The sequence below is a fragment of the Accipiter gentilis genome, chromosome 8 (assembly GCF_929443795.1).
Source record: "Accipiter gentilis chromosome 8, bAccGen1.1, whole genome shotgun sequence".
NCBI classification, from domain to species: domain Eukaryota; kingdom Metazoa; phylum Chordata; class Aves; order Accipitriformes; family Accipitridae; genus Astur; species Astur gentilis.
In genome coordinates, this window is record NC_064887.1 from 38,293,195 (window position 1) to 38,315,810 (window position 22,616).

The 22,616-nt window shown below is 53.3% G+C and overlaps 4 protein-coding genes across 5 annotated transcripts; 1 reads left to right on the plus strand and 3 right to left on the minus strand.

Moving 5' to 3' along the window:
- Positions 1-30: 30 nt before the first annotated feature.
- Positions 31-4,261, plus strand: LOC126042215 (potassium voltage-gated channel subfamily V member 2-like). Of its 2 annotated transcripts, none has more exons than XM_049809001.1 (2): positions 31-1,559; positions 2,947-3,207. In XM_049809001.1, exons 1-2 carry the CDS (start codon positions 304-306, stop codon positions 3,098-3,100), a joined length of 1,410 nt encoding a protein of 469 aa, XP_049664958.1. In that variant the 5' UTR covers positions 31-303; the 3' UTR covers positions 3,101-3,207. The 2 variants fall into 2 exon arrangements, with proteins under 2 accessions (XP_049664958.1, XP_049664957.1); XM_049809000.1 differs by having other exon boundaries at positions 36-1,554; positions 2,947-4,261.
- An 817-nt stretch (positions 4,262-5,078) lies between these two features.
- LOC126041854 (bone morphogenetic protein 2-like) lies at positions 5,079-7,894 on the minus strand. Its single transcript, XM_049808179.1, has 5 exons — positions 7,579-7,894; positions 7,342-7,478; positions 6,813-6,935; positions 6,161-6,359; positions 5,079-5,768 (listed from the first exon to the last, which is right to left on the minus strand). Exons 1-5 carry the CDS (start codon positions 7,892-7,894, stop codon positions 5,362-5,364), a joined length of 1,182 nt encoding a protein of 393 aa, XP_049664136.1. The 3' UTR covers positions 5,079-5,361.
- Positions 7,895-9,715: 1,821 nt separating this feature from the next.
- Positions 9,716-17,874, minus strand: LOC126041615 (uncharacterized; the record flags this gene model as incomplete). Its single annotated transcript, XM_049807550.1, has 6 exons — positions 9,716-9,866; positions 10,631-10,689; positions 11,282-11,463; positions 14,237-14,498; positions 15,531-15,670; positions 17,757-17,874. Coding segments are annotated over 6 exons (912 nt in total), but the record flags the coding sequence as incomplete, so codon positions are not given.
- A 1,841-nt stretch (positions 17,875-19,715) lies between these two features.
- On the minus strand, positions 19,716-22,214 carry POLE4 (DNA polymerase epsilon 4, accessory subunit). Its single transcript, XM_049808002.1, has 4 exons — positions 21,976-22,214; positions 20,847-20,931; positions 20,504-20,545; positions 19,716-20,167 (listed from the first exon to the last, which is right to left on the minus strand). Exons 1-4 carry the CDS (start codon positions 22,195-22,197, stop codon positions 20,154-20,156), a joined length of 363 nt encoding a protein of 120 aa, XP_049663959.1. The 5' UTR covers positions 22,198-22,214; the 3' UTR covers positions 19,716-20,153.
- Between the last annotated feature and the right edge of the window lie 402 nt (positions 22,215-22,616).

Below are 22,616 nucleotides of genomic sequence, written 5' to 3' on the forward strand. Positions count from 1 at the left end.
TAGTTCCTTACATAAAGGGCTAGTGCTTCAATCTCATTATTGTCTTAAGGAGCGGACACTTAGCTGCCTCCGACTCCTGCGATGCAAACTGCAATCTGATAAGCAATCAGCTTTGGGAACCTGGCAGGTGCCACATGGCACCATGACATGGCCAGTGCCCCTCAGGCAGCAGCTCACCACTGGTCCTTTGAGCTCACAGCACTTGTCCCAGTCAGTGTATGCCTGGTGGGAGTGCTCCCATGAAGGCAGAGCTGCTGTCCCGCAGCCCATAACGGGAGTCACTGCTTTGGAGGGTCAGGCACAATGAGGCAGCTGGGGATGAGACGTGCGAGTCTCTCTGCCAGCCTGAAGATAGGGGATCGCCGGGGCTGCTGCCGGACACCGGAGGAAGAGGAAGTCTATATCCCATTTGCACAGGACAGCCTGGTAAAGCAATGGAGCTCCATGCAGAATGTGACGGAGAGAAATCAGGAGAAAAGCAAGACTCCCATCCAAAGGAACAAGTACTTGCTCAACATTAATGTGGGTGGCAAATTGTTCCAGATATCTTACAAGGTAGCAGCCCAGTATCCCGTCACCAGGCTTGGGAAGCTGGCCATTTATACAGACCCTATGAAGAAGCTGCAGCTCTGCGATGACTACTCAGTGCAGAAGAATGAGTACTTCTTTGACAGAGATCCTTCAATTTTCCACTACATCTTCCACTTCTATTGCAGCGGGGTCCTGTGGGTAATGGATGAGATGTGCCCCAGTAACTTTGTGGAGGAAATCGAGTACTGGGGAATCCATCTGAAATACTCCCAGCGCTGCTGCCGGATCCTGCTGGAGGAAAAGCAAGATGAACTCAGTGAGTACCTGAAAATACAGAAGGAGCTGGAAGCAGAACTGGAGCCCCTGGATGCCGCAGAGCAGTTTGAGGGCAAATTTCTGGGACGGTTTCGGAAGATGATCTGGAACCTTATTGAGAACCCATACTCTTCTGTCGCAGCCAAGATCATTGCTGTCTTGTCGAGCTTCTTTGTGCTTATCTCCATCGTGGGCATGACACTGAGCACAGTAGAAGAGATGAAACACAAGACAGGGAAGATATGGATGGAGCAGCTCGAGATGATCTGTGCCATCTTCTTCACCTCTGAATACCTCATGCGGCTCATATCCTCCTCCAGCTTCAAGAACTTTTTGCGGGCAGCGTTTAATGCTGTAGACCTGGTGGCCATCCTGCCCTTCTACATCCAGATCCTATTTGAAAATCTGGACGAAGGAGACACGCTTTACCATGAGGAACTGCACAAGGTGGAGAATGTGAGCAAGCTGGGCAAAGTCCTCAAACTCATTAAGCTCATGAGGATCTTCCGCATCCTCAAGCTGGCACGCCACTCCACTGGCCTCCGGGCCTTTGGCTTCACCATGCGCCAGTGCTACCAGCAGGTTTGCTGCCTCTTCCTCTTCATCGCCATGGGGGTCTTCACCTTCTCCGCTCTTATGCACTCAGTGGAACACGATGTCCCAGGCACCAACTTCACCAGTATCCCTGATGCATGGTGGTGGGCAGCGGTAAGGTGTGAGCACCTTCTTCCAGAGAGGGGTGCGGTGGGGCTCTGTGAGTAGGGGCTGCCCTGGTGCTCACCACTGCTGCTGGCCAGGAGGCAGAAAATGGCCCAGTCTTCCCACCAGCTCAGAGAAAAGAAATCAGGGATTTGGGCTAAGCTCAGAGGCTCAAAAGCTGGTGCTAGGGGGGCATGGTAGGGACAGAGGTGGTGGCCTGGGAACCTCCAGGCCTGGGTTAGTGACAAGGGGGATGTAACTCAGCCCAGACTTTATGGGCTGAGACTTTATGGGACCCAAGTGTTGGGTGGATGTGATTCAGACCCTGTGGGCATGGGGACCGCCACCTGGGACAGTCTGAGGCTTGTGCAGCTTTGTAGGCTGGCTGGGCTCGGGAGACGTGAGGGGGTTAGTGTTTGTGGGGCTGAGCCGGGGGACCCATGGTTCCACACAGGAGCCAAGGAATTGTGGTCACACCATGCCTCAGCCTGTGTCCTGAGAGAGGACACAGACTGGGGTGTGCTGCACCCAGGGACAGAAGCCCTTGTTTGCTGCCCTGCTTATGCCAGGAGCCGGGAGCTCTGCTGAGCCGAGCACTATAATAAACCTGGGATTACCTCTGAGGAGCAACTAAAGCACTTGAGAGCCAGGGGTTATGAGGGCATTTTGATTTACGGATTAAATGATCCCACAGGTCACTTCTGCTCTTATAATCCCCCTTGGCCACCACAGGCTGCCTGGTTCAAATTCATCCCGCCCCGAGGAAGTGCAAAATCACCAGATTTTAGTTAAACACCACAGGCTGATCCTATCCCTCATCAGCATGACTCCATGCAAAGCCCAAATCTCTGCCTCAGCTCTAACCCTGTCCCCACAGTCCTGCTCCCTTGTTATCCAAGCTCGGTTCCTCCAGGTGCACTCCTGGGCAGTGGCTCTGTTTCCCTTCGAGGGAGGGTCCGGGAAGCGTCGTTCCTGTGGGACCAGGCAGCTTACAGCCAGGAAGCACTGGAGCCACCACTCTGTGGGGGCAGGAAGCTCCAGCAGACAGTCTGGCTGCTGGGGAACGTTCAGCTCGGTGATGTCCAGCTGCTTTTTTGAAGAGACGCACGCAAAGGGGAGGAGGGGACAGGGAGGCCTGCCTCTGGTCTCTGCTGTTGGGACCTCATCCAGCCCTTTCCTTGGGCACTCCAAGCCTGCCAGGTACAGCCCAGGGAGCTGAGCCCTGGCCGTGCAGGCTGCTGGAGCAGGGACAGCTGAGCTGGCTGCAGCCACGGTGCAGTGTCATTCGCAGCTGATACCCAGCTCTCACCCAGGGGCAGAGGGAGGTGGGTCTCAGTACCAGCAGGCAGGATCTGCTGGGCTTGTTCATGTAGGATTTTATCCTTTCCCTTCGTCGCTCAGGTCAGTCTCTCCACTGTGGGCTACGGAGACACTGTACCCGACACAGTGCTCGGCAGGATGGTGGCGTTTGCCTGCATCTCTTTTGGCATCATCCTCAATGGCATGCCCATCTCCATCCTCTACAACAAGTTTTCTGACTACTATGCCAAGCTGAAGGCCCACGAGAATGAGACCAGCCACTCGCTCAAGCTCTCCAGGAGGATCCGCTTGAAGGAGCGAGTCCTGCACAAGCTGTCGGAGTGCTGCAGAGCTGACCCCCGCTATCACCACTGACCACCAGCCCTTCACCCTCTGGACACCGTCTCCACCGTGATGCATCCTGCCCTCCAGCCTGGCTTTCCCTCCAGCAGGTCCTGTCCCCTAGGGAAGCTCCACAACTCGGGCAGCAAGCAGCAAGTCACAGCAGCATCTGGGGGGGTCTGCTGTTGTAGAGGTGCCACTGCCAGCTCAGGCTGTTTGGAAGGATGAAATGTGCCCTTGACTGTGTTGTGACCTTCCTCAATATTGCATGCTGGACGCTGCTGTCTCGCAGAGCAGTCAGTAAAGGACCAGCTAAAGACCGTGCTATACAGCCAAGGCAGGACGTCTGTCTGTCACGGTCTGGGGCATGGGGCACCCTGAGGACACAGGGAGTGAGCGGTGGGATGCATGGGGCTGAGCTCTGTCACCTTCTGAGGATGGGCATCATGACGAAGTGAAGCCCAGTGTGACACCTGTGGAGGCACCTGCTCTGGGTTGAGTGGGGGACACACAGAGGCTCCCCCCACCAGGCAGTGGCTCGGGACCCCATGACTCCTTCCCAGCCGAGCAGACGTTCAGCCCAGGCTGAGTCCAGCATGGGGATTTGCATGAAGGTCCGCAGAAAAAACTGCAGCTATGCATCCTGCCAACCCACTTTCCTTCCCACTGCCCTGGGGGCACAGTCCTGGCTCGGGATGCTGCTGCAGTAGGAACCACAGGCAGCCTGGGGGTGCAGAGCTGGCAGCTAGAGCATCCCCAGGAACAGGCATTTAATAAACCAGGCCAGAACCATTCATTGTCTTGGATTATTGGCCAGCCACTTTCTGTAAATAATTCAGTAAACTGCTTGTAATTTGGGCCTGAGGAGGGAATGTCTCTCCAGGGCTCACAACCACCTCTCCTGCCCATCCGTGGTAGGTCAGGGCTCTCATGGGATGCAGGTGAGCCTATCGGCATGTCAGTTTTGGGAGGAGGTGCCTGGTCCTGGGTGCATTGGAAGAGGAGCTGGGACATCTGCATGTGCTCAGGATGCACAGTTTGGCTCTGCCCTGTGTTCACATCCCCGGGGCAGTGGGGGAGACGCTTGTGGGGCACAGGGGAAGGCGTGAGACCGTATCTAGTCAATGGGCTCCTGGGGAGAGGGGGGCTCACCCTTCACCTGGGTGGGATGGGGAGAGGGACCCCAGACTGCAAGGCAGGGCATGGTGGGGAAGGGCCAACAGCTGCTGGTGCTGCTTTCTGGTGAGTGGTGGGAGGAAACTGGTGCCTGTTGACCCAGGGTGGGATTTGGTCACTTGCAAGCTGGGCTTGGAGATGAAGAGCTGCTGGAGGGGTCCTGGTGTCAGCCTGGGACCACAGTTAAGCTGCTGCTATTGGAAACTGTTGGAAAGAGGCTTAGAGGCACTGAGCCCTCCGGCAGGGACAGCCACACTCCCACCGAGTCCTGGATCGCAGGGGACAAAGGGGCTGTGCCAGCACGTGCAACATAGGGACCCCTGCCCTGACCCCCCCCCAGCACCCCTGACTCCCAGCACCTACACCCAGTCCCCGGTACCCACATTGACACCAATGGGCTCACCAACCAAACCTCCCCCCTGACCCTGGAGACTGCACTGCAGCTGAATCTTCATCTCTCTGCTTGCACCACCCCTCCCTATGCCTGCAGGGTGTTTGCTCGCCCTTGGCCAGCTCTGTCCCAGGCAGCGGTCCCACAAGCAGCACCTTGGAAAATGGCACTTTTAATAGTTCCTCTGAATTAATTTTACAAGTCACAATGCAGAAATGTACAGACATTTACAGGTCATTGTACAGGCAGTTTCTGTCATATATTAGTGCTCTTGCTATATACATATAGTACAGCCTGCGGGAAGCCTCTGCACAGGCAGGGAAACCTGCACCCCCCACACAGGGCGCCCCAAAATGGAGCTGTTGCCCCGGGGCTGCCGAGTTGCACGGGCTCATTCAGGTTGCTCTAATCAGAGCTCAGCCCTGAGCCTTCCCGGGCACTACCAGGGGTGACACCACTTGGGTCAGAGCCGGGCACCCCCTTGCTTTGCTCGCCCTGGTCTCTTTTAGAGGGCTTTGTGGGACAGAGACCCCCCCCCAGAGGTGCTCTGGAGGCAGTAGGAGCAGCCTACGCTGGGGCGGCATTTCCACCTTCCTTCTCCTCCTGCCTCAGTGGCAGCCGCAGCTCCCAGCCACCATGTCGTCGTACTGCTTGAGGACCACGTTCTCATCATCGTCAAAGTAGAGGAGGTTGATGGAGTAGAGCTTGTCGGGCACGCAGCAGGGGCTGCTGACGCCCTCGCTCAGCTTGAGGGCGTTGATGATGGACTGCACGGTGGCGTGGTTCGTCGGCCTCATGTTCTCGCCCAGCGGGAAGGGGCAGGAGCCCTTGCAGTGGTAGGCGTTGTACCCCCGCGGCGAGATGATCCAGCCGGACCAGCCAATCTCCTCAAAGTCCACAGACAAGGGATGCTTCTGGCAGGGCTGGAGCCGGTCCAGCGAGCGTGTGCTGCGAGGCCCGGTCAGCCTGGGCACCGACATCTTGGCGGGGACAATGGGGGCCTGAGGCTGTATATCTGCCAGAAAGAAGCACCTGATGCCATTAGCCATCACTCAAGCCTGGGAGGAGGGAGAACATGCTGCAGCCCCCCCAGCCACCCATCCCCACAGGTTTTTTCCGCAGCTGTCTGGCACAGCGAGCCCTTCAGTCACAGCCTGTCACCAGCCCAGGCAGAGCCACCAGGAGGTGACAACTCACAGCCCCATGGCCGCACTCATCACGGCAAGCAAAATCCAGATTTACATCTGCAAGCCTGCACAGACTAAACCAGAAAGGAGACGGTCTCTCCCTCTGGCCAGAGAAGGAGCTTTGGATTTGAAGGAGCCCACGTGCAGGGACCACCCCAGTGCCCCATGGACGAGGGGACGGTGGCACCGAGGGAGCCATGCCAGGGTGTGTGGGACCCACCTGGGAAGCCGCCCATGGGCAGGGAAGCTCCCCGGCGCCCGTCGTCCGTGAACAGGACCAGCATGGGCTTCTTGCTCTCGTGGTGGTCTCTGCTGGATGCGAACTGCAGCGGTGGGGGCTCAAGCGGGCTCCCACCCAGGCCCTGGACCATCACCAGCAAACCCTGATTGCTGCTTTCGTCTTCCATCCAGTCACGAACCTGGGGAACCAAACCGGTGTCACCATGGCACCACGGGCCAGGACATGCACTTTGCTGGTGTCCCTATGGCAGGTGCCAGGCCAGCAGACCCAGCGCTCTGTCAGCAGCGGGGTGGTGCAAACCCGGACCCCCCCCCGTGGCCACAGTTCATCTCCAAGCCATGGGAAGGGGCCGTGCTGCTCCAGGGCTACAGCACAGGGGACATCACGGCAGGAGCCAGCACCAGCCTTACCTGCAGAGCAGTGGGACCAGTCTGGGGCAGGATGGAGCAGCCCCCTGGGGCTCTTGGCAGGGGTCTCACCCCCCCCCCCCCCCATTGCTGCAAAGACTACAGATAGGAAATTGCATTGGAACCCAAAAGGCTGCTGGGGGTGAAACGGGTTAAAAAACCTCCCGCATGCAAACCCCCAGGGTTCCCTCTGTGCCACCCGAACCAAGGGAAAAGCAACTCACAGCCTGCGTGATGGCAAAGACCTCCCAGCCTGAGCCCTGGAGCGAGACAAGCCTGGCTGCCAGCAGCTTCTTCCCTCCGGGGGTGTCCGGCTCGTTCTTTGCCAGCACTTGGTAGACGCTGACCTGGGAAAGGCAGCAAAGGGCAGTTACCACCAGCATGTCCCCTTTTCTTGAGGGGAAAGACACCAGACATAGGTATTGGGGAAAAAAAAAAGGTGGGAGATGGGGGAGTTGTCAGCTTGGATTTGTCACAACCCACAGGTGTCTTGGCTGGTGCATGCAAAAACCAGAATGATATTTAAGAATCCCCCAAAGTTATGATTCTCTGTGCAATGCAGCGACATTCAGTCGTATGAATTTCACAGACCCAGGCCGTGCTCCCGCTGCAGGCGAGTGACCGCAGTGTGCCAGTGGCATCCCCGGGCACAGGTTGGGGCACATCCCCATTCCTATACCCGTCCCCAGCCCCATGCCCATCCTGTCCCCATCCCTGTCCCCATCCGCATCCCCATCCCATCCCCCTCCTCACCTGGCAGAAGTGGTGCTTTTTGGGCCCGTCGGTGGCCCTTGGCCAGAGGCGGAAGAGATGCAGCTCTGCCATCAGGATCTTCTCGTACTTGGCCACGCTGGAGAGGACGAAGAGGAACCGCATCTTCTCACTGTGAGCTGGAGGGAAGGACGGGTTGAGAAGCGGAGCCAAACCAGGGGCAGCGCCTCTGCCAGCTGCACTTGGCCCCTTCCCACCGCCCTGTCCCCCCGCCCTTACTTTTTTCCAAGAAGCTGCGGACCGTGTTGCCCTCCAGGATGTCGGGGTTCTTGGTGACACCGTCCGCGTTGGCAACAGTGTTGAATAGATCCACCATGTACTGGGGCGGCTGCTTGAAGTGGGCTGGGGGGGGCGGAGGGTCTTCCATGCCAAAGACTTCCAGGAGCCTCTTCAGCGCTTCAGCCCGCCGGCTTGCTGCGCCGGCCGGACTCTGGCACGCCGGCTTGGCCAGGGCCAGCAGCAGCAGGATGGTCCCCAGCATGGTTCTGGTGTCCCTGCCCCAGCCAGACTCCCCCGTGCCTCCCCAGCGCTGCATTTATAACTCGCTGGAAAGATGGAGTGGAGTCAAGTATGCACAAGAGCAATCAGGAGGGTAAAGAGAGCTAATTGCCATGCTAACAAGGTGTGAAGCTGGGCTCCTGGGTGCCCAGCACCAATTAGCCCCAGTACACAAGCGGAGAGGGGGGAGGACGGCTCACCCCAGCGCTCCCCGGGGCTGGCAGGGGACACGGGGGTCTGGGGCTGCGCAGCCCCTCCGCAAGGCCCTGGCTGGGCTGCATTTGCTCTCTGTAGGAGACTAACTGGTTTTTAATGATGGCACTAATGGGACAAACAGGAGAACCTCTGTGTGGAGGAATGCAGACACCCCCCCCCCAACAGCCAAACGGGCTGGAGGAGCAGCCCCTTCCCATCCCTGTCCTGCTGCAGCAGCTCCTGCTGCCCCACGCCACGGCCACTGCCGGGTGGGCTCGGTGTCACACCGATGTCCCCGTCCCACATCCCTACCAAGATGCCCGGGGACCCTTCATACAGCAGGGGCAGCCCAGGCCACACGTCCCCTGATGCTGCAACACCCGCGCAAAGGAGCCCAGCCAGCCAAGAGCACGGTGCAAAGAGGGTTTCCAGCAGAGAACTGGCGGCCCTGGGGTCTGCGGCTTCCATCCGCAGCGCTGTCGGACCCTGGGCTGTGGCAGTAACTCAGCAGCGGGAAGAACCAAACCAAAATTAAGCTGCTTTTTTTAAAAATAAAAAAAAAAAGTAGCCAATTGGCTTTCTGGGGATTAAAAGGCATTTGCTGCCAATTCCTGAAAGCTCAATATTAACGAAATATCATGAGAACCCTACAGACTCCAGATGATGGGATAAAAGCCAGTTCTTCTGTTCTTAGGCCCCAGTCACAGAGAAACCGGGTTGGTGAAGGTGGATGTGTTGACACAGTACGTTTGGACTCTTTACATTTGCCATTTGTTTTAATGCCATGTGACTGAACAGAAAAAAATTAGCATTATACAATACCTGCCAGTGCATCAGATAAAAAAAGCAGGAGTAGAAAAGCCTGTTAGATCTTATAGGGAACAGGGAAATTCCCTGTGAATGAGGTACGGGGCTCTACGAGAGGCTGGACATGGAGAAGGGAAGGTGCAGGAGCGGAGCTAGGACCGTCCATCTGTCCATCTGCCAGCAGGGACCAAGCGGGCAGGGATCGGCCCCGCAGGCACCCAGCCGAAGCACTTCCAGGCCAAGGCGATAGGAGACAAGCCGAAGGCTACTTGCCCAGTCGGTGTCTATAATTTATTCTAACCCAATGCTTGGTGGGTGAAAGGGCTGTTAATTATCCAGAACAGGCAGGGAGGCAATGACAGCCTTGACTAATTGATAGAGGAAACTACTCATATCCTCTGGATCCTTGCCTTCCTCTTCTTGGCTCACCAACCGCAGCGGCATGTCCTGCAGGATAACTGGGGCTGCCTGCAGAGGGGACATCTCTGCCCCAACATGCCTACCTACCTGTTTCCCTCTCCTCTCTGACTCCTGCTCCACATTTTGTAAATGGGAGCAGCCAGGGCCGTGCAACCCCCAGCCAATGCCAGACAGCCGCATCCCTCCGTACACACGCTGCATCCCCTGGGATGCTGGGGCAGACAGATGGGCCATGGAGCTGCACAGCAGAGCCCCAAGGAGCTGTGAATTGCCCATGTTTATTGTACAAGCTGCAAAACATTTTGTAGAGGGTTCATTTATACAAGCGCTGTTTAAAATAGCTTTTATTCAAAAAATAGCCTTCTCTCATTTACATATACTACAGACAGTCTGGCGCGGATCTTGCAGGAGCCCCACCTGCAGCTCCCCAGCCCCACTACCCCCTGCACTTGCACTGCTGGATCGCAACGACGGTGCGAACGCGGTCTCGGCGGCTCCTGAACGTGTGTACGTCATAGCGGTGAGGGGCGCAGCGGCTGGGGGCAGCTTCTGCCCAAACCAGACATTTCTCTTCACCTTGTGACTCCCTGCAGTTAGAGACAAACCCAGTACATCCCCTGGCCCCCCACACCCCAGGGCCCTGCATTTCATCACCTGGAAAAAAGGGCAGATGCCCTGGACCAGGGTGGGGGAGAAGGGAGGCAGCTTTCTTCCTGCAGCATCTGTTCCTTACTCCTGGTGTAACTCAGGGAACTGTCTCCTCCCTCTCTGCCTGTGCAAAGCAGGAGTTATTTCTTTCTTTGCAGTTTGACTTGCTTCCCTTTGCATTCACCACATTTTTGTGTCTGTAAAGAACACAAAGTGCTACCCCCCTGGCCTGGAACACCTGTCTGCACCCACCCTGTCCCAGAGCATCCCCCTCCTCCTCCTCCTCCTGCCCCATGGCATTACCAGCAGGTGGGCAGCAGGAATAGCACATCCCAGGCTGGAGAAAGCCACTGTCAGGACCCATCTATGTCTGCTATCACAGGGGACCACAAGCTCTATAACCAGCTGCCCAACGGGCCGCCGTCAGCAGGTTGTTCTTTACTCCTTGAGGCAATGGAGCAGTGCGCTGCTGTAGCACCGCTGCAAACACTGCTCTGCTTTGTCCCTACATGGTTAGACACAGCCCAGAGCATGAGCTGTGGGTGCGCTACCCAAAATCTGCTCTCGTGCTACCCTCCCAGGTCCTGCCCCAGGAGCAGCAGATACATTACTTGAGAGGAATGGGAACGGTTCAGACCTGCCTCTGAATGTGTGTGGATGTGCCCAGGAACAAGAACCGCCAGATCCTTGCAGCTGTGCTTACCTAAGCAAGCAGGGATCCCCCGAGGAGCAGCTGCCCAAGCACCTTCCCACATCAATTTCCTGCAAAGATTTGCAAAACAAAGGCATGAAAATCCCCTGCAGCACCTCACTGGGGACACCCCAGGGGACCAGCCGTAGTCACTGTGCCCTCTGTCTGCCCTCCATCCTCGGGCTGAACGTACACCCCTGAGAAAGGGCAGCAGCAAGGCAAAGCTTGTAAGGACAAATATTTTGGGGCACACCAGTGTTTTCTGAGTCAGGGGGCCCTGTGCACAAAGGTGTGTTGAAGTAGAGAGTAGAGTCTCCGCTGAACTGAGCTTAAGACATACTTAATGATTAAACAATTTTTAAAATAAATATCTCACTGCTCCCTTAATTATTTTTTTAAGAAATCCTCAGTCCAAAGAAAACGCCATTTGTTACTTTATGGCACTTATGTATACACAAATTAGTGGCAGTACATACATTTTATAGCGTAAGATAAAATAAATGTGAGATTTTTACCACTATAGTTTGTTGCCAGGGTGTGCTTAGCTCTACCAGGGTGAAGCTGCCCATGTCAGAGCATCCACCCTGCTGTTCAAACCCCACGTGTGGGCTCAGCTGTGCTGCTGAGCCCACCAGAGAGGAGGCCAAGCCACAAGAAACCAACCTTGAGCCGCTCTTCCCTGTGTCCTGCAGAGCTGTGCACAATTTCATAATAATATTCCACCTGGGAAATGCGATAGCATTTTTCTTTCATTTCACAGTTCTCCAGTGTCTGAACTACCTCCCCACCTTGTGGGTTTTTGACTAGAGCAGTGTTGAACCTTGTGGGCATGCAGAAAAGTCCACCTGCAAGGAAACAAGAAGGAAATTTAATCTGGGGCTGCATCTGAGGCCAATATGGCTGCAGCATCTTCACCAGGGTCTGCCGTGTGGCACAGATGCAGCATTCAGGCTCCAGTGTCCAGCACCCAGCGTGGAAAGCGCCGTTTTTCTGTGTGATGGTCCCCAGCTGAGAGTTTGGGACTCATTCCTTCACCAGCTCAGGGCCTCAGCAATAGATTTTGTTCGTCCCTTTCAGTTTGAGACCACAGGGCAAAGAGAGGTTATTCTGGGTGCAAATTGTGAATCCTGCACCTGACTGTGAACGCCTCATCTCTGGGGAGACAGCCTGAGCTATTACACATTATCTTTGAGAAAAAAGGTCTTTGAACATAAAATATTCATGGCAGTGCTTTTTCCAGAGACATGCTCTCACACCAGGGAGGAGCTGGGGAACATTATTTAACATTAACTTATTCAGCATTTCTCTCTGAATTTGCCAGGGGGCTGTGCCCTGCACGGGCTTCTCAGGTGCTGGAGCCAGTGTCCCTGGCTCTCCTGGAGATATCCTGCAGCACCTCTGCATCATGGGACACAGGAAGGCTGATACAAGAGGGGAGGAAAGAGAACGGCCCCGGTTCTGGGAGCAAAGGACCAAGTGCTGCTTTGCCTTTTCTTCCCCTATTCAAGCTTTAACTCAATGAAAAATTCCGAGGGCAAAAAAAAATAATTATGTTTGGCTTTGACATACCTACTCTGACTGTTAAGGAAGCCATGCAGAGAGCAGGGCGAAGGGGGGGGGGCTTTGGGTGGACATGCCGAAAGGCCGCATCTTTGCTGCCATGCCACCTCCAGGCCAGGACATGCCGCCTCTGTGGCAGGTCCCAGCTGGCCCAGGTAGGGCCTCAGCAGCTGGAGAGAAGACACAGAGGCTCCTCCAGCAATAACGCGTGTCCATTTGGGATGAAACAGGCACACATTGTCCTGCCTGGCTCAGTTTGAATACATGTTCTACGTAGAAAGAAACACTTTATCTGCTAAATCTCTCAGTTTTTCTCTCCCTCACCAAGTAAATTAGGATTAAAATCTCCATTGCACGAGCTAGAGGAGGGGAAGAAGGATGGCTAAATTGATGGTTAAGTCAGTCTTGGGTTTTGGCTCTAAAAAGGACCTAGTCATGCCCTGTTCCAGCTCTTGGGTGCAGGTCCTTCAGGGTTTGTGTTTGGTTCCTGGCTTTAAAATGGTTGTGAGATTCCTGCCCCCTCCCAGCTATTTCATCAGCTGCTGGAGGATATTTCTTTGTTCCAGGATGGGGCTGTGTTTTCAGGGGAGTGAAAAGTGTTTTCTGAAAGCAAATATCTCTGGGATGCTTTAAGAGGGGGACACAAAATGACAACTGATTTCTGGAAGCCAGTATTTCTGGGTGAGATTTTAACATCCTTCTCCAGGCCCCCTGCTCCTCTGACATTGCCAGTCTTTAACACGGCACTGAAAGTGTCAGCCTGACTTTACAGGGGAAAATCCAGAAGGAAAGTGCGGAGACCTGCCCTAAGGCAGAGGCAAAGCTGGGGGCCAGTCCACATTTCCCAGCCCTGGGCCATTATCACTGAATAAGCCACCGTCCATTAGCCACCCCTGGGGACAACAGCATTGTCCAGCACCTTCCAGTCACACGTCTGGGAAGTAAATGCTGATTCTCCCACATCTGGAAAAAAGCACTTCACACTGCCTAAATTTCTGTTCCACTTGCTGTGTCTTGCAGCCGGATTACACAAGCCACAGGGCTGCAGGAGCACCGATGCCTGCGTGCAGACCTTACTCCAGCTCTCGGAGGATGGGATGCACATCTGCAAGCAGAGCCCCTTGGGGTTTTGTTTTCTCCGCCACCCATGTGGCTTCCCCAGCCCCTCTGGCTCAGGCCTCGTGGCTGCTTTTCAAGCTCACATTAGGACTCGCACTGGTCTCTGTCCCTCTCTAGTGGCTGTTGTACAGCCATGTCACAGAAGCTGCCGGGAAGGTTTTAACAGGATGGTTTTAGATGCAGAAATGCCAATAAAAATGACATCAACAAATTCCAGGAGAACTGATTTTATCAAGCAGTCGTGGAAAATCATTTCAACACGACTTTCCATTCTGATAAAAACAGATCAGTTCAACTTCACTGACGTGACTCTCGGGTTATTTTATGTATGAATTCACAAGACAGCACATCCGAACCAGTTCCGCTTTATCCCAGTGGAGGGTTTTGACCTGTCTGGAACAATTTAGTTTGGAGTTTCCATTTCTGAGTGATTTTTTAAACAGCACTGGTGCTGAGATGAAAAGGCATTTCAGACCATCAGAAAGGAAACTCCATTTTTTAGTGGTTGCTAAGTGGTCTATTTTCAGCTGAGCTTTTATCATCAGGTTGTTTTTCTTGCTTTGAGAAGGGGGTTGCAGTGGACACCCCCGAAGTCCCTCCAGCCTGGGTTACTTTGATTCTATGATCTCTGGTTAGAGGACACTTCCCCATAACACAAGGTGGTTGTATTTCCATCCTCACACCACACACAGGGCAGAGAATTACCATTTCACCTGCAGACCTGTGCTGTAAGGGCGCAGCAACAGAAGGGAAAAGAAAACCCAAACCCTTACAGTATAAAATACAATCCCTTTCCCACCCAAGGCAAAGAGGGTTTGCGTAGCAGACCAGAGCGTTGTCAGATCACACTCTGAGCTCTGATGTTGGTGCTGGTCACACAAAAGGGCTTGTCCCCATATTCCTGGAGAGAGGGGAGCTCTCCATCATCCATACCTGCACTGTAGGTTGGGTCAGAACATTTCCCCACATCAACAGTGACCTCCCAGGGAGAGTCTGGAAAGAAGGTTTTCAGAGCTGGGAGACGGAGGCATTCCTCAGGGCATGTGCTGCAGTGACAGCCGTCGACCACCTCCACCTCCCGAACGCCTTCAAAGAGCAGGAGCCGCTCCACATGCACACGGGCAGGCTCGCAGCAGGAACCCGCAGGACAGGAGTGTGGGGCTCCTGGCTGCAGCGGTGAGTCGGGGCGCCTGACCTGCAGCTGCGCAGAACAGGGCAAGGGGCATATACACCGGTAAAAACATGTCATGGAGAACAAATTCTAGCATCAGCTCCCTGATAAAAACCTCTTCTGAACTAGAGCTGACTCAGCTTTTACTTCCTTATCTGTGCACGGCAGCACTGCATTGCTGTGGTGCTACCCTTCGCAGTGACACATTGATATCAGAACTGTTTATTTCCCAAATCCCTGCTACAATCAGCTGAACCGTACTGGCTAAAGCAGTCCTCCTTTCATCCCAGGCTCCTCAGCTGGAGGGTCAGCACAATGGCAGCTCTGGGGAACAAATGTAGACCTGCCTGCCTGGAAGATGTTGCACCAGCAGTGCCACAGTGGTGACAACAGCGGGACAAGTGGCAACAAGATTTTTCACAGTTACAGCCCCCCTGGTGAACACTCACAGGACACCCACCTGCAGCACCCTGCAGAGCTTGTTTCCATTACCTCTCCAGGGTTAGTTACCCTGGTGGAGAAGGGACTTTAGGCAGTGGCAGCTCTCCCAAGATAAGGAGAGCATCGCAGCCTGTGCATAGCTGTGTCCCCAAATGCACAGGCTCCTTCTAGTTTCTCCTAGGAGTAACACATCATGTGATAAGGGAATGACATCAGCACCTCAAAGGCCAGATACTCATCATGAAGTCATGGGTCCTGCCAGTTTTGCTCAACCAGGCAGAAAAAGGCCTGCAACCCCTCTACATATAGGGCACCAGCTCTCACATACAGCAGATGTTGCTGCTGGGCTGGGGGAGGACAGAAATACGTTTGGATGCTGCCTGGAGCAGCTGGGTAGGTGTTGTGATAGGCCTTCAGCGGAACTCTGGCCCTCTGCCACAAGATATCCAGCACCGCTGAATAGTTTCCATTTCTCTAGCCTGCATAATCTACTGCTTGCTGGCTAAGGGAGAACAAGAGTCTCAGTGGCAGATTTTCGGCAATGCAGAAGCCAAACCCAGGTATTTTAAAACATGTATAAATGCTCCTGCCACAGGGATAACACAAACACACTTTTCTCACCTTCTTGCTTCTAAGGAAATCAAGCATGGAGGAGTGTCTGGAGAGCCCCAGGAGGCTGGGGTCGGGGGAGCTGATCCACTGGGACAGGCAGCTGGACCGGCACTTTCCAACATCCATGCTGACAGGACTGCCAGAGACATCTGTGAAACACACAATTGACAAAAGGATTACTCCTCACTATTTGCACGAGGCTGGGGAGGCCCAAGCTCAAACCTGGGCTGAGTACAACACAAACACTGAACAAAAATACATGGTCCACCCCTGGAAAGTGTGCCTGAGAGAGAGAGTCCTTCAGCCTGAGCACCTGCAGAAATCCCAGAAAGCCCTTCACTAGTGCTGCAGACACATCTATTGCATTTGCAGACCAGAAGTATAATGTTTCATAATAGACTGGTAATAAAAAGAATGCAATTAAAAATTCACTAGGAAACAGTAGGTTTTATTTTCTTTAGTGAGCTCATGAAGGATGGGGAGAGAATAGATTAATACATTGATTAGCAAAGGGAAAATGTGAATGCTCAGCTGTTGCTGAACTGCAGACCTCGAACGTACTGAACAAGCCTGAGCACCCAACAGATTCAAGGCAGAAAGAGAAACCCTGCTCTCCTTGCCTAGAGCCCGATGAACCTGTTCATGTAGCTGCTTGAGCTGAAAACAAATCTGGCCTGCCACCCTCTCCAACCCTTCCCCTGCCCCCTGCCAAATCCCAATTTCACAGCTCCCCAAACCTGTTGCATTGCCACATTAGCACTACAGGCAGAGGATGGGAAGGTGGGAACGGGTGTCGGAACAGGGGAGATATGGGACCACAACATTCAGGTTTAGATCCATGCTGTATTTTGAGTTTGCAAATATCAGTGGTTATTGGCTAATGGCTGTTTCTTCTGGTAATCCGTCTAAAATGAGCTATTTTTCCCCAATAGCGCAGTCCATACTCAAAACGTTGATTGATGTGAATCCTCATTTCATTATATAATAGGGAAGAAAACTGGCCTTAAAAGTGCCCACTGAGTAATTCTACACCACTGTAATTCATTTGCTTTAACCTGCTGGAGTTGCAGACCCAGTGCATGCCACTAATTTTGCATTGATTTAAAAACTGCTCTTCAGTGTCAGCGTGAGAGAGAGCCACCGTGAGCATGCTGCATGACACCAGTAAATATGTAGGGACATAGGGACATTTTAAGCTCACATTTGGCTTATAGCTGCTGCCAGCTGCCTGAGGATTTCTTTGCCCAGGGAAGCAAGGGAGCAGTAAAGCCAGGTAGCAATTTGCAGTGTATTAGCCATTCCGCAGTGGTGATCCCTATGGATGCTCCTCACCCACAGCAAGGGCGCAGACAGCCGGTCATTTTGCAAAGGACACTTTGCCAGCTGAAGACACCGTTAACCCCTACTCTCCCATCCCTGCAGCGATACAGGCCGTGTTTATTATTTTTATCACTACTATTACTGGTTTTACTATTTTCATCATTATTTACTCTTCTAAAGTTGTTTGCTCTGGAGAGGACAAGCTTGTGACAGTTCTTAATTTGGATATGATCATTTTATAATTCCTACTGTTCACATAAGAACCTGATATTTTGCAAACACTGAAGGCTATATTTGTACAAGTACTACTCTCATGGACTGAAAAAAAACTGAGAAACCTCAGACTTTTGGCTATACAGTTTAAAGCCATTTTCACATATCTGTGCTAAAATCCGCTGAAGTTCATTTTATGTAGCCTTACTGCCACTGCAAGGGGAACCAAGACCAAAGGCTACTCCTGAAGGCCACAGACTTTTTTCTGGTGAACAAATGGAGGTATTTCCTAATTTTTCTGCACAGTAGAGTAAGGAGGCCCTGTTGTCTTGCTGACAGTCCTGCCAACGTTAATCCTGGGAAGCAAAAGTCTCCAGGAGTCCTGAACTAATGCAGTACCAAACAGACGTAAACATAGAATTCAACCACATTGCAGCACCCTGGTACCGAAAATGAAGCCTCCTTCATGCAGGTGAGCAGACCTAGGGACCAGGCTACTCATCAGTTTCTACTCTACAAAACATGCTTTAAGCATTAGATTATCTGGGTGATGAGTCCCCAGCGTATTTCTGTGCTTAATTGCCTGAGGGAAAAGTCACTAGGATAATTTCAACATAAAGCAACACCCAAGGGATGACAGGTGAGACATGAGTTGGGAAGCTTAAAGGATGTGGGTTTCTTGCAGGCAAAGGGGGAACTCACCATGCCCGACGTGGAGGAAATGGCTCTGCCTCCTGCAGCAGCCCCTCTCTGCAAACAGGTTCCTTTGCTCGTCCTCTCTGCCGATGGCTCCGGCACCTGCAGTCGCAAACCACCAAGCCCAGCATTACCCCAGTTACGATTCACCACCTTTCCTGCTTGAGCTGGGAGGAGGCACTGAGCCTCAAGCACAAGTGTCCAGCCACCTGCTGTCTTGAACCAAATGGCTTCAGCATAAGGAAAAGAATTAGAGTAGTTATAAATGGACATAACCCATCTGACCTCTCAGGCCTGGCTAGTTGGGCTAAACACCCTATCTGTTTAACTACTCCAAGAAAATGCTGTGTTTAGCAGTGTTTTATCTTACGACATCAGTCCCCTGCTCTCTTCTACTTCCACGTTACTGCAATGTGAGCTCAGGTAAGAGGAGTAATCTCACACAGCACAAAGCAGCTCATGGGCACTAAACTCCCCAAAGATTTCTGCAGAGCAGCTTCCTCCGAGACAAACCCCTCATTATTTGCTGAGTGCAGACAATCCTCCATGGTGCTGACAGTGAAGCACCATAGAAAACATACACCATGCCCGTACAGAAGCATCAGATACGAACAAAGCCTGTGCACAGCTTCACACCACACACCTACACAAGCCCTTTTCTCTCCTGTGCAAGGGGCAAAAGCAGCAAGAAGGAAAAAAAAAAGAACTTACTGGCAAAGATGGGAGCATGCAAAAGCCCTGCGAAGATGACTACAGCTAGTGGGTCCTGCATACTGCACCGAGAAACACAAAAATGTCTCCAGTATCTCTGATACTTATACTGGGCCCTCCCTCAGCAGGTGAGAAGGTGAACAGCTCAGAGACAAATGGGTTCGCATATCGCTGGCAAATGTCTCCAGATTGTGATCTGAACAAACACTTCAGCAGCCAGGGCAGTGATGGCATCTCTCCCATGTCTACAGGGATCAGGCTTTGAGCAAACTTCAAAGTGTTTCTTGAGAGCAACTGGTTTTGCTCCCAGCCTGGGGAAGCTCCCTTGGGGGTCTTTGTTCTTACCACCACTTTCAAACTAATTAAGTTTGAGGGGACTCGGAGTCACTTTCAAGTCCCCTCATTTGAAAGAGCATGCACCCTTCATGCTAGCGCACATTGCATTCAATGGCCTTTTTATCTAGGCACAACCCTCTTTTGTTCCTCCACACCAAAACTGAGACAAAGCTGGCTCTTTGATGGCAACACTGGTAGGACTTAGCCACATCAGCAACGACAGCTTGTTCTCCACCACCACACGGAGAGGCCTGCAGCTCTGCTTTCTCTTTTCAGTGTGACTGAGCCCTGGAGCCAAGAGGAGGCATCTTTCTTCCCAGCTTGTTAAATACATGTAGGAAAGTACTGGCCTCCCAAGTCCTGGAAACAATAGAGGCACAAATGGTGCTTGTGTGATATAAGGGACTCTCACAGACACACCAGTTGAGGGCACCAGTATGTCCTGAACGCTCGCTGCATGCAGCTCTTGACTACAGAAGTTAGGATCTCTGCACCGACTTGGCCAAATGCACATGGCAGGGAACAGATCCAGTTCCTAGGGAAATTTTTTTTGCTAGTTTCAGGAACAAGAGCACACAAGAGAACAGTGATGGCAGCATAATGCATCTGACACCACTCTGACATTCAAAATAGGGTTTTTGCCTTTTTCTTTTTTTTGCTACAATTACTTACAGGTGCAGCAATCACAGAAATTTATGGAAGCTGTACACCACTAGGAACAAGCCAAGTCTCCCTGGAGCTCATACATAGTTCCTGGAGGACAGCTGGGCTTCACTGGGATACATGCCTTGAGGAAACAATTGGCAAAAGCAAAATGCTATTAGAAAGCATCCTTTCAAAACTATGCCATTTACCATGGTGCTACAGGAACACCACCCCCTTCATCCCAGCAGCACAGAAGAGAAATCAGGACAGCTGTTCAACAACAACAAAAAAATTTAATTGTGTTCAGCCAAGAAACAAACATATACAAAGAAAAACACATTTCCATAAAAATAATTCACCATGCCTGGGCATCTGAGCCGAGCCAGTCTCCATTCACAGCTCTGTGGTGCTGCACAGTACCTGGAGAGGCAGGGACTGTGACTCTGAGCAACTGCTGTGTGACCTGGCCAAAGCTGGCGAGCAGTCTGTACCACGGCAGCAGCGCACAGTTAAGTGACATAGAAAATATTTATGAAAAAATATGCATTTTAAATAAAGAACTTACAACAACTTAAACTTTATACAAAACATTATGGTTGCCATTTCAGTGTCTCAATTTTAGGAACTATATTCAAACTCTCAAGGTCCTGTTTTCCACCCCACGTCCATCTCTGCAGTCTCTTTCTCCAGAGAGCTCTGTCTCTGTCCAGCTCAGTCCAAAGTACCTAAATATGAAAGAAAAAAATAATTATAGTCTCAGGTATCAGAAATGCAATTACATGAACAAATGAAACTTGTTTACAAGCTGCCAGAGGAATATGCAGTAACTTTGTAAGGTTTAAGCAAATCACACATGAGTAAAACCGAATCTAGCTAAAAGTACTGTATGTGTCTCAGGGTCCACTTGATTTGTGTTTCACCTCTCAGGGAGGGGCATAACAAGTTATATTATTAGTTATTAAAGATGTGGAAACAGAGGGCTCTGCAAATGATTAAATTCTTTCCCTCCCAAGAAGATTACACAAAATATTGAAGCCAAGTGAAACCAAGTAGAAACTCACCTTCCAAAAAAGCAAATTCATCGATAGCTTCGATGGCATTATCTGCAAAGCAAATTGAAAACAATTAACATAGATAAACTGACTCCATATTTGCATCTGCTTCAAACAGCAGCATTTGAAATTACATCACAGCACAGTGACCAATTTCAAAGAGGTTTACTTGTTTTGGAGCTAGTGTGTGAAATTATTAGCATAATATTTGGAAGAAAGAGATGTTTTTCTCTCCCATCTTCAGAGAAAAAAAGAGAAGCACCTACGATTGCTTCATCACATTGGGACAAGTGGAAAAATCCTCTACTCCAGCAACCATTTTCTAAGGATAGTACAAAATAGGCTCTCATACCTAGGTCTTTTCTCTGCAGAGTTTTCCTTTTTCCTTGCTGAGCGTACACGTAAGCATCTTTGGCTATGGTTTCAACAAACAACTCCTGCAACACAAAACCAAGACAGTTTCATACAAGGGATGAGAGAGGGAAGAGAGAATATCCTCAGGAAAGGAAAGGTCCTACAAGATTGCAGAAGAAACCAGAATCTCTGTCTTAAAATTTCCCCTTTCTGATAAACAGCTCTGAAAATTAACAAATGAAATTGTCGGACAGTGACGCACAAGGGAGGAGAGAAGGCCGAGAGTATATTGGACGGAGATGGTTCCTGTGAACATGTCTGGGAGACCAGCTACACACAAGCTGCTCCCAGGGCACCTTCTGAAGAAGGAAAGGCGTCCTGCACTCGGTGGATGAAGTGGATTGAGCACGACTCTCCTTGTGTGCCACCCAGCAGGTACCTCAGCTGCGGGAAGCAGATGCCCAGCAGCCAGCCTAGGAGTTACTGCAGGGAGCCGCTGGAAGGGAGAGACCAGAGCCTACGCACAGATGCTTTCACACGATGCCAAAGCCAAACACGCCTCACGTGTGCAACGGGAGACACTTTCCAAAGGAAGAAAAAAACCCCTCTGTTACACATCGCTCCGATTCACACAACACGAACCCCAAAACGCGCAACCCCGGTGAGCTGCAAACCCACCCGAGCGGGCCCAGAGCCGTCTGGCAGGGGCAGAGCCCCGGCATTTCCCTCGCCTGCGGGAGGGAGCCCCGCCGAGAGCAGGTTTCCACAGCCACCATCGCATCGTGGAGAGAGCGGCGACCTCGGGGCGTTACCTCTCGCCACCGGGCGGGTTCTGCTGACCGGGCAAGGCGTCGGTTGGGAGAGGAAAGCCCTCAGACCCGCCAAAACAAAAGGGGAAAAAAAAGCCAAGCGAGCGGCTCCACATCCCACAGACGCCGAGCGCAGCGGCTCCCCGGGGCCTCCAGCGCCGGCCCCTGGCGCGGCCCAGCCGCCTCCCTCAGCCCGGGGGGCCCGGTCCCCGGCCCGGCAGCAGCGCGGGGTGTGGAGGCGGCCTCCCAGCCGCCTCAGGGCCGCCTCACAGGCCGCCGGGCCTCCCGCGCCAACCGGGCGCCGCCGCCGCCCCTCACCGTGGCCCGCGCCAGGACGAAGACGGCCTCCTGGCTGGCCAGGCTGACGTCCGGGTCCGCCTTCACCAACGCCTTCACCCGCGCCAGCGGTAGCCGGGCCAGGCGGGCCGGGCCAGGCGGGCCCGCACCCGCCGCCTCCTCCCCCGGCCCCGCCGCCTCCGCCCCCGGCACCGACACGGGCACCGGCACCGGCACGGCCCCCGCTACCGCCGCCGCCGCCATCCCGCGCCCCGGGCCGCGCCTGCGCGGGGCCGCCACGGGGGAGGGGGACGGGCGGGGGAGGGCCCGGGCCCGCGGAGCGGGCGGCCGCTGCGGAGCCTCCGCCCGGCGGGGCGCGGAGCCCGCGGAGCGGCTGGGCCGGCAGCGGGGCTGCCCGCAGAGCCGGGGGGCTCAGCTCCCCTCCCCGTCCCCCCAAAAGCGCCCTTGAGGTCCCCATCACCCCCCAACACGGGCCTCGAACCTCCCCGTCACCCCGGAATAGGACTCTTCGTCCCCCCAAACATGGCCCTTGAGCTTCCCGTCACCTTCGTTCCCCCCCTAAACACGGCCCTTCTGCCGCCCCAACCCCCCCCAACACGGGCCTTGAGCTCCCCATCATCCCAGTCCTCCTCAAAGGTGGCCTTTGGGGCCTCCCCGTCACC

Excerpts from the sequence above, each read along its gene's own strand:
- LOC126042215 (XM_049809000.1), top strand. The coding sequence starts at position 304 with ATGAGGCAGCTGGGGATGAGACGTGCGAGTCTCTCTGCCAGCCTGAAG. Across the intron at positions 1,555-2,946 it reads ATGCATGGTGGTGGGCAGCG|GTCAGTCTCTCCACTGTGGG; the intron begins GTAAGGTGTGAG and ends TTCGTCGCTCAG.
- LOC126041854 (XM_049808179.1), bottom strand. The coding sequence starts at position 7,894 with ATGCAGCGCTGGGGAGGCACGGGGGAGTCTGGCTGGGGCAGGGACACC. Across the intron at positions 7,479-7,578 it reads CCGCAGCTTCTTGGAAAAAA|CTCACAGTGAGAAGATGCGG; the intron begins GTAAGGGCGGGG and ends CCTTCCCTCCAG. Across the intron at positions 6,936-7,341 it reads AAAAGCACCACTTCTGCCAG|GTCAGCGTCTACCAAGTGCT; the intron begins GTGAGGAGGGGG and ends TGCCTTTCCCAG.
- POLE4 (XM_049808002.1), bottom strand. The coding sequence starts at position 22,197 with ATGGCGGCGGCGGCGGTAGCGGGGGCCGTGCCGGTGCCGGTGCCCGTG. Across the intron at positions 20,932-21,975 it reads TCGTCCTGGCGCGGGCCACG|GAGTTGTTTGTTGAAACCAT; the intron begins GTGAGGGGCGGC and ends TTTGTGTTGCAG. Across the intron at positions 20,546-20,846 it reads TCTGCAGAGAAAAGACCTAG|ATAATGCCATCGAAGCTATC; the intron begins GTATGAGAGCCT and ends TTTGCTTTGCAG.